The 10,047-nt window shown below is 43.0% G+C and overlaps 2 protein-coding genes across 3 annotated transcripts; both read right to left on the bottom strand.

The window, feature by feature from the left end:
* Positions 1 to 279: 279 nt before the first annotated feature.
* On the bottom strand, positions 280 to 5,539 carry PTP4A1 (protein tyrosine phosphatase 4A1). Of its 2 annotated transcripts, none has more exons than XM_060030417.1 (5): positions 5,402 to 5,539; positions 4,182 to 4,274; positions 3,711 to 3,841; positions 2,723 to 2,797; positions 280 to 1,689 (listed from the first exon to the last, which is right to left on the bottom strand). In XM_060030417.1, exons 1-5 carry the CDS (start codon positions 5,504 to 5,506, stop codon positions 1,353 to 1,355), a joined length of 741 nt encoding a protein of 246 aa, XP_059886400.1. In that variant the 5' UTR covers positions 5,507 to 5,539; the 3' UTR covers positions 280 to 1,352. The 2 variants fall into 2 exon arrangements, with proteins under 2 accessions (XP_059886400.1, XP_059886399.1); XM_060030416.2 differs by having other exon boundaries at positions 1,437 to 1,693.
* A 276-nt stretch (positions 5,540 to 5,815) lies between these two features.
* LOC132437125 (uncharacterized) lies at positions 5,816 to 9,417 on the bottom strand. Its single transcript, XM_060030418.1, has 2 exons — positions 9,195 to 9,417; positions 5,816 to 5,952 (listed from the first exon to the last, which is right to left on the bottom strand). Exons 1-2 carry the CDS (start codon positions 9,231 to 9,233, stop codon positions 5,857 to 5,859), a joined length of 135 nt encoding a protein of 44 aa, XP_059886401.1. The 5' UTR covers positions 9,234 to 9,417; the 3' UTR covers positions 5,816 to 5,856.
* Positions 9,418 to 10,047: the final 630 nt, after the last annotated feature.

Raw genomic sequence — 10,047 nt, forward strand, 5'->3', positions numbered from 1 at the left:
ACTTAGTTGGTGGAACTGAGCTTCAAATCATGGTCTTCCTCCACGACAGTTTCTCCTCAGTATGTAAGAGTACATTGGTTCATGATTATCTAAACCTTAAAAAAAGTTTATAATGGAAAGCACTTTTAATATTAAATAGCTCCCTGCCTAATTATAAGGAGCTTATCACAACGCCAACTTCATTTAATCCTTCATTTGTTAAAAAAAAAATCCACGCTTCAAAGGGCAGTAAGTGAAGTGCAATTCTTTCATATCGTTTTCTACAAAATAAGTTAACTTTAAGCAAAACAACTTCAATGACAATAAATGCATTTCATCATTTATTTAATGTTTAAGCTCTCGCACTAGATTTTTACAAGCTGGTGAACACTGACAAATTATTTCTCCCACAGAACTATAACCACATGTTCCCGGACAGTATAAATATATGGTTGAGCTGACATTAATACACATCACCATTTTATCAATCACATAATAAAACTAATTGTCAAGTATCCAAATATTAAGTTACACAGCTCAAAAGGCATATAAAATATTAAATGTCTGCTCAATTCATTAGCAGAAACCCACTTTTTTGTTTTTTGCAAGAAAGATTGGGAATCACACTTCAAACAAAAATAAGTTGGTAAACAACTTCAGATAAGTTTGAAAAAAAATTACAAGAACTTCAGAAATTTTATGATTAAGAATTGTTTTAGCTACCATAACAAAGTATTTCTACCTTTTAAAAAAATATTTACTAAATTAAAGCGCATATTCTACATGTTCTGCACAAGACAAAGGCAACATTTTACTAAAAATACTTAATAGCCCCCTCCCATTCCTTTTTTCAGGCCCTCCCTGTAAGTTGCACCCCAAAGTGCAAACATTAAAATTAACTGTAAGGCTTTTTTGTCTGGAGACATTAAAGACATGTGCTTCTGTACAATGTAGATTTTCAAAACGGAGGTCTTCCATGACAGCACAAAATGAGATTTATAGAAAGACATTAAATAGTCACTGGTAAGACTTGGTTAATTAAAAAAAACAAACGAGCAAATCTGATGTATACTGGTATGAATGTGGAAGATGTAAACATATTGTGATCAAATAACCTTATAGGCCCTACTTTCTATGTTTGAAATGATGGAAAGAATAAAACACATAAGGTCCAGAGTTTTCATAGTTCCTGGGATTTTAGTTCGATATGATACTAAAAACAACAAGAATTGTGCTGGGTATTTTGGCACCTAGTCTTTCTAAATTTCTTATATACTGATAAGAATCTGGCATGGAAACACATTTAAAGACATGAATGACTCCATACTGCATGATTTCAGGAAAAGTCAATTGGTACAAATGATAAGCACATTTTAAATGCTGAACAGCAAGAATCCTTTGAGTGTCCAAGTAGGTTGATCATAACCCAAACAGAGGGTGCAATTCTGCCAGGCTTGTGGCCTGGTAAAACTGCATTTCAACACTCCTATGGAAGCTTCATCAGACTTCACCAAGCCAACATGCTGGTTAACATGTACGACAAATCCCGTCCTGTCTAGGTTCCACTTCCAAGCAATGGCATCAGGCACCCCAGTTTTATTGAATGCAACAGTTGTTTCTATGACCATTAGAGTCTTTGAAGCGCAGCCGCATTTTAGGACGATACTTCTCCAAATACAAAAGTTGCTTGCTGTTAAAAGCTCCACGCCGCTTTCTAGAAGGAAGAAAACGAAAGACAAATTAAAGCAAAGTCCCTCTATAATTAACATTTACTGTTCTATAGGAGGCAATCATCACCTTTCTTGTAGCAATTTATTTTGATTATTACATTGTGACTTAATGTAGAAATAGGGATCAGCATCCATGTGTAAATGGGAAAAGGGCCATAAAAAGTTAATTTTCTAAATCTTTTTGAGAGGTAGTTATAAAATAGTCCAAACTTACAAATTCATTCATATAAAGCCCAAGAAAAGGCAAAACTAACTTATTGTAATATGAGTCAAAAAGAGATTGCCCCTGGTGGTTGGGAAGATGACTACAAACAGCGTGAGGGCACTTTCTGAAATGATCAAAATATTCTGTATATTGCACTGAGTGGTTATTTTATTTGGCTGTTACCATCCATTCATTTACCTTTGATATCTGCATTTTAACTAACTATACCTCAATAAAAGGGCAGATACACAAGCAACATATTCAATCAAGTATTTGAAGTAAAACAATAATTTACAGAATCATTACTGGATTACAATCTCTGTAATATGAGTATCTACATGGAATGCAAACAAGTAAGATACTCCCTGGTGGTAATACTACCTTAAAAATGAACAAAATGGGGCTTCCCTGGTGGCGCAGTGGTTGAGAATCTGCCTGCCAATGCAGGGGACACGGGTTCGAGCCCTGGTCTGGGAGGATCCCACATGCCGCGGAGCAACTAGGCCCGTGTGCCACAACTACTGAGCCTGCGCATCTGGAGCCTGTGCTCCGCAACAAGAGAGGCCACGATAGTGAGAGGCCCGCGCACCGCGATGAAGAGTGGCCCCCGCTCGCCGCAACTGGAGAAAGCCCTCGCACAGAAGCGAAGACCCAACACAGCCATAAATAAATAAATTTAAAAAAAAAAGAACAGAATGGTCAGACAGGCTCTTGAAAAGAAATTGCTTTCCTAGTAATATATTTAAATTCGCTACCATTCAACGAGGAAATAAAAAGTGCAAACGGAAAGAACGTATTAAATACATACTGTCTTATGAACTGTACTGCATCTTCGTATTTCATTCCACCTTCAATTAATGCTAGGGCGACAAGCACTGGAGCTCTGTTAAGGTAAGAATTATAGTAAATTATTTTTCAAAGTCAAATCCTGGAAAATTCAATACTCCGAACATTCCCCAATCCGAAAGCACTATTATTTACCGCACTTCCTATGTTAATACCTATGGAAAATGTTGGACTTCATGTGAAAAATTAAATTAATAAAGTACCATTATTTTCATATCAAACCCAGGTTTTTAATCTATAACCAAAAAGACAACCATGTCCTTAACTAATACAAATAAGCCTAGAAATTAAGACCTGTAACACTAGAGAGCAGTCCTGAAAAAATTTAAGGGAGAGGGTAAATCGTGACACGTGTGGACAATATTTTCTAAATTCCAAGCAGTGAAAAATACTTTCCACTTAAAGATCTGGAAAATACTGCTTTCTTTGTTTTATTATCCATGAGACTGTGACATGTTTCACGCCAGCCTCCCCAGGCCCATGGTCTGAGCAGTGGGGGACGAGGGTGGTGGTAGCAATTTACAACTACGGACACGTATATTTTGGCACTGCTGTGTAATGACTTCCTACTGAAACAGGATTCTCCAGGATCAAGAACCCTGCCACAAACTCACCATATGCAGTGCAAAAACACCTTAGAGACAATTCATGATCCTTTTTCCAATGAGCTTGGACAGTGATTCCCAATACTATGGATACAACCTAGAACACACAATTAAGTAATTCCGCCCACATGGGCAAGTATAAATTTCAGCAACAGCATCTGTCAGTTCCAAATGTACTGGAACACATTACTGCTACACTCACCTACTTTTAAATTTAACTCAGTAAGTAACCTAACAAAGCAAATTGATTCACAAACTGACAACCGCGTCTTTATGGGAGTCAAAATCAAGCTTTAACTAGAATGAAGACCAGTATCATTAAATGGGTTTAAGAAATTCTCTTACCTCCCAAGGCCTGCAACACAATGAACAGCAATACAACAACCAGGGTCTTCACGAAACTTAATTTTCACAAGACTTAACCAATCATCAACAATCTGGTTAGATGGTGGTGCGCCATCATCAAAAGGCCAATCCTAAGTCAAAAGAATACACGTTTTAGACTTTTAATGTAATTGGTATAATAATTCTAAAATTCTAACACCCAAATGTTGCCAGAAGCATTTTCTTTTAACGTTTAAACAAGTGTTTTATGAAACCCCACTGTCAATGAAATGCAAATACATGCTGAGTCTTTATAAAGATCTTTTATTGCTTCAAGCCTCTGCTCAGCTTTCACCTTTATTTGGACCTCAGGACAGTGTATACTTTTGCAACAACTTAAACAATTAAGCTTTCTGAAGCCAGTGGTTTATCTGAATGAATAAACTTTGGCAGCACAGCACTGTGAACACATGGGAACCATTAAACACTTACGAGAACATGGATGCCTTCTTTCTCCACAAGACTAGTGTCGTAAGTTGCTTCACATACTCTTACTACTGTGGTAACTCCGTACTTCTTAAGTTCCTGGATAAAACATATATAAAAAAGCACATGAAGTCTTCATAACCATGTCACTCTTGCTCACCATTTGCCATTTTGATCACCTCTCTAACAGGTTAACAGAAAATCATGTATGTTTAACACGGTCTTGTTAAGTCTTACTGTCACAAGCCTTGTTTTAGGTGACAATACTAAAATAGCATTAAAAGGAAAGGGAATTGTTAAACATCATATATTTTTAATAAATTTTATATTAAAAAAAATCCCATGGCCCTTCACATACTGAAGTCATTTATAGTCACGGTAACCTTGGCTAGACGAAGCACTAACAAAAGAGCAACTCAGGAACAAAGGACCAAAGGAATCACTCATGACTACAAACAATCTGACTTGACTGATATTAACTCTAAACTTTTGCTCATTTGCAGTGCACAGTGTATAGTTTGGAGCCTTAAAAGTATGTTCAGAGAGTAAAATCTCAAAAATGCGGTGTAAAAACCCCGCACCATTTAAGACTAGAGGCTTTAAGACTCATAGTGCATTATTAATTATAATTCTGGCATTTAAAAAATATACAGACGACAATCAAAGATAAAAGTATTTCTATGATCTGGAAGGCCTATTTGTTGTTTCTGATTATCTATAGATATTTATAAAATAAAATGTGTATGCATCCAAATAAATTATTCAGCATTACAATCCTTCCAGAAATAGAATTAGTAGATCAGTAGCTGATAATTACATTCTAAGCATCAAAAGGGGGCCAAGACATAAACTAATCCTGGTTTATAGTATCTGTCATTATGCTAATAAGCAAATATGTGAAAAACCCACAAGCGGAGCCTCCCGCCAACCAATTTCTAGTAAGATAAGAGCCATACTGTTATACTGTCCACATATACACTTAAATTAAGCAAACTGTGAGGCATGAAGAACTAGATATTAACTTATAAATCTAAACTAACTCAAGTACATGTTCTCCTCAAAATGTATAAAATAATTCACCTCTAACGTAAAGACACTGGTACTTCTGAGAGTTGGAACTGTAGTCGTAACACCTCACAATTTCCAAAACATTTTATTTTGTTACATAAAAGGCTCCACTATTAAACTACAATCAGTTTAAGACATTAAAAAGCATCAAAACTTACCTCTATAAATTTGTTTAGGGTCGCATTAGTTGGATTGTGTGTAATAAGAAATCTCATGTTCTTGTAAGTGATTTCCACAGGAGCTGGGCGGTTCATTCGAGCCATGTTAATTTAGTTAAAAAACACTCAATAGGGTTATGAAAGAATTTAAAAGACTGAATACAGAAATGATGCAAAGAAACTGAGTCTACTTCAATATACTCCACTTGAAATTCTCAGTGCTTTTGAGTATGAAGTTGGGAGTAATGGGAAATGAAATGAACCTCCTGACAAGAAGCAGCAATTCTTCAATCCAGTAATACTGAGGCAAGAGAAAGGAAGTGCACTGAGGTTTACCCCATCCAGGTCAGAACTCTTGTAAAAAATGCTCTGTGGATTTCAATCCAACACTTCTGTGTCCAGGTTCACCACTCTTATGGGGGCTTCTTGGTGGAGTAGTAATGAATTTCTACAGTTCACTTGTCTGCATAGAGGTCGTGCTGTGCCTGGCAGTAATCTCCACTGCCCTTCAGAAACTCCATAAATGTGTGACCAAGAACACCACAGAACTGCTGTTTAAAAGAAAGAGAGAAAAAAAGTTGTTTTCAATTCAAAAGGAACATGTTATGCTTTGACAGTATTTAAGGGCACAACGATCTTTCCAAATCTGGGCCCAAGCCACCTTTTAAACTTTTACTTGAACCACAAAATACAAAGGTGATTACAGATTAAATCAATAAGCAAGGATTACTTTAAGTAAATACCCCTCACATCGTTACATTTGATGAATATCCCTTACATACATTCTTCTACTAATTACTCCTTTTAAAACCTGGCTACTTGTTTTACATTCTTCTAAATTATCACGTACAACTTTCTACATTGATTTTTCCAACTACCAAAATATTTTTATGTATTACAAAAATTCAATATATTAGTCAATATATTCTTAAAAGAAAAAAACGAAACTGGTTTTCAAAATGCTCCCATATATACTATTTCATTTGATTCTTAACAACCTATTAACTTATCATTCCGCTTTAACAGATATTTCTCATCTGAGTCTCTGGAAATTAATCAACTTGAAATCAAGTTTTCAACTTACGTGAAACATAAGCGCGCGCGCACACACACGCACATATACACAGAACTTCCATTTATAACTATAAAAAAGACGTTCATAATTGTAATAGTCTTTTGTATTTTAAAACCGAAGTTTCAGTTATCCTGTCATAAACTGAAATCTAATTGAAAGAAAAAGTAGTGGTGGTGGGATGGTGTAAATTACCTTATATTTCTTTCACAGGTCTCAAAAGCAAGGTAACTGCTACCACCAATTATACTTTCCCCAAGTTCCCCTTAAAGATCTAAATTAATTTTATGTTAGTATCAAATATTACACGAATATTCACAGGATATTTTCATAATATATACACGGAAAACATTGATGTTGACGTTAGTCTTCTTCCAAGTAGTTTACAAGGAGCTTGTGTGGTTGGGAGTAAACAGAGGACTAAAAAAAAAAAAAAAATTAATAGGTCAACAAGAGCACTGAGAGCCAGCCACTGCCCCAAACTCTTCACAGGTATTCTCATGGATAATTTACCAAATAAAATCTTTTGAAATCAAAAGATTCCCTTAGTTTACTATGCTTAAGTTTAAATTTAAGCATTAAAAAAGGCTTAAAACTACATTCAAACTATCTCATCTCATTTTCACTGAGTCCCACGCTAGTTATAGTTTCTAAAAGAACGCTGCTAAGTTTTGAACAATAATTCATATGAAGATCTAGCCAATCACAGAAAACATTAAGTCAAAAACTCAGTTCACTTTTCTGTGAAAATAAAGGAACTAGCCTCAGGAATCATGTCTTAATAGGTGTCCCATAAGGAAGGTAACTTTCATTAATCCAAATTCGTTCAAACCCACCCTCAGATGTTACTTCATCAACTTGTGAGCTGGGCTAAGAAAATTAGTGATTAAATTGCCACTGAGGACTTTGTTCTGTTAACAGTGTGACAGCAGTAACTGGAAATAATTTCAATTATACTTTCCCTTCAAATCCTACACACTACTTCCTTAGAATAAAAAGTGTATTCTGGCACCTTTCCAATGACAATGAATTAAAGTGATCTGCAAAGCTGTTAAGGTCAAGGGCTCTTATCTCAGTATTCTGATTTCCGGTACTACCTTTTTTCAACTGAAAGCCGATTTCTGAATAGACAGTATTGCACACCACCGACTTCCATACTGAACAGCTGAAACTCCTGTTATAGCTGAGTTTGGCCATATCCACCCCTTTCAAGCAAGCGGTTTCATGAGAAAGCACAGAAAGCAATACAGAAATAAGTCCTTTGGTGACCTGGTTATTTTTACTGAGTGGAGGCACCCAGTGGCTGGGGGGGGGGGGGACGGGGACGGGACGACGACGGACAGACGGACGATGGATTTCCACAAGCGCAGAAATGACCACTAATACCTAACATCTTTCTCTTCTGCCCGAGACACTCCCCTATTCCCCATTTCTCTGCCCCAGGAAAAACCATCCATGATAGGAAGTATGGAAATATCAAGGAATTGTTCCCCTCCCACTGCATATAACCGCAATAATACACACGGGGGCATGGGGGACCAATTTCTGTGCAGAAGCCTAAACCGATCTGTCCTACTGCAGAGTCCGAGCAACAAATCTCTGTTGTGTCCAACGATTCGTTGGCGAGTCTGTTCCACATCTACTTGTGCTTTAGATAACGCACCCGGAATAAAGCATGTGTAAAAAAAGTACTGCTCACTCCTGGGAATGATCTGGTTTTCTGGTCTCCAACTTTTCTACTGCCATCAAACAAAACTCATACGAAAAGAGTAACAGGATGGGGCTTCCCTGGCTGTCCAGGGCTTATAACTCCTCGCTCTCAGTGCCCAAGGCCCGGGTTCGATGCCTGCTCGGGGAACTAAGATCCCACAAAAGCGGCTCGGTGAGGCCAAAAAAAAGAGAGAAAAAGAGAGAGAGAGAGTACGAGGAAGCATTGGCTCACAATCTGGATCCCAAGCAAGCCCACGGTGCCAGCTACAGCGCAACAACCTCACACACTGGGAACGGTAGCGGGTTCCACGGGCACAAGCTCAGCCTCACAGCCGTGGGTGTGGCTCGCCACGGCGCCACAAGCCAACAGAAGGCAAGCACACGGCGCGCCAGGGGACACTCAGGCACAGCCCAAGAGCCCGCGATCGCAAGACACCGCCGGCCCAGCCCGCCCCGGCGCAGGACAAGCCTGGACTCGCTCCCGCGGCCTGGGGCGGGGCGCGCCCCCCGCGGCGGCTGGCTTACCTGGCGAGGCCGCGCCGGCCCGGGTCACGGGTTCGCGCCGCGCCTTCAGTGCGGCGCCGAGGCCATTTTGTCCGAGCGCCGGTCCCGGCCGCGGAGCGCACGGTAGCCCACAGGCCCAGTCCCGCCGGCCCCGCGCCGGAGAGCCCTGCCCAGCCCGCGCGCAGCCGCCTCTCCCGCCCGCCCGCCCGCCGGGGCTGGGGGCGCGCCCGCCGCAGTGACGCGCAGCCCGCGCCCCACCCGGGCCACGTCCCCGATCCCAGGGCCCCGCGGCAAACAAAGGGGTCTCGGGGCGCCGGCCGGGCCCGCAAGACGCCCAGACGAAAAAGCGGCCACAAAGCGGTTTCTGGGCCGCCGCGCCGCCGGGCGCCCCGCCCAGCGCCCCGGGCTCGGTCCCCAGCACCCGCCCGCCGCCAGGACCGCCGGGACTCGGGCCGGGACGCGGGCGGGCGCCGGGCTCCGAACAAAGGCGGAGGCGCGGGTACTCACAGGAATATGTCTACTCATTGAAGATTGTGGCCTAATCATACAGCCGGTCCCGAGGCGGCGGCGGCAGGGCAGGGGCGGCGGCGGTCGTCGCGGGGCGGAGGCGGCGGAGGCGGCTTCGCGGGCTGCTGCGACGGCGGCGGCGGCGGGGCAACCGGACTCGGTCTGCAGCGAGCGGCTCCGAGAAGGGCGCGCAGCCTCACCGGCCCGCAGTCCAGGGGGCCAATACGCGCGCCGAGGCGCCCTTGCGTCACAAGTCCTCCCATTTATAGCGCGCCTGACGTGCGTGCCCCCCGGCCACCAATCGCAGCCGGGCCCTAGGTCGCGCGCCGACGAGCGGGGGCGGAGGCCCGCCCCGCGGACGTCACGGAGCGGCGGCGGCTGCCGGTGTGAACCGGTTGATGAATGGCGCCGCGCTGCAGTCGGAGCGCCACCCGGCGGGGGCAGGAAGTGGCGGAGGGGGGGGGGACAGGGATGGGAAGGGGAAGGGCCGGTAGAGGGAGGAGGTGCCGCCCTTCCTCCTTAAAACCCCGACGAGTGCGTGCGCTCTCGTCACCAGGCGAGGCCTGCCGTTGGCCCCGACTGAAAACGCGGTCCCCTCGGGACCGGAACCGGATCTCAGTGCAGGCCCCGCTTCCTTTTGCTGTAGGTCAGACCGCGGTCGGCTTTGCTTGCGGTTCACCGTAGCACCTGCGACTTGCGATCCCCGTCGTCAAATAAATTTTTCTGTGGCCCTACGGCTGCCGGGCGACGACCCCTGGGGAGCCTGGGCCCCCGGGCCCGGACCGCGCGAGCGCAGGTGCCCGGGGAGAGCATCGCGAGGCGCGGCCGGAGCGCTCTGCCGCCCGCGGGCTCT

Source organism: Delphinus delphis, chromosome 14 (genome assembly GCF_949987515.2).
Source record: "Delphinus delphis chromosome 14, mDelDel1.2, whole genome shotgun sequence".
NCBI lineage: Eukaryota > Metazoa > Chordata > Mammalia > Artiodactyla > Delphinidae > Delphinus > Delphinus delphis.

Excerpts from the sequence above, each read along its gene's own strand:
- PTP4A1 (XM_060030417.1), bottom strand. The coding sequence starts at position 5,506 with ATGGCTCGAATGAACCGCCCAGCTCCTGTGGAAATCACTTACAAGAAC. Across the intron at positions 4,275-5,401 it reads CCCTAAACAAATTTATAGAG|GAACTTAAGAAGTACGGAGT; the intron begins GTAAGTTTTGAT and ends TGTTTTATCCAG. Across the intron at positions 3,842-4,181 it reads AAGAAGGCATCCATGTTCTC|GATTGGCCTTTTGATGATGG; the intron begins GTAAGTGTTTAA and ends CTTTTGACTTAG.
- LOC132437125 (XM_060030418.1), bottom strand. The coding sequence starts at position 9,233 with ATGATTAGGCCACAATCTTCAATGAGTAGACATATTCCT. Across the intron at positions 5,953-9,194 it reads CAATGAGTAGACATATTCCT|CAGTTCTGTGGTGTTCTTGG; the intron begins GTGAGTACCCGC and ends TCTTTTAAACAG.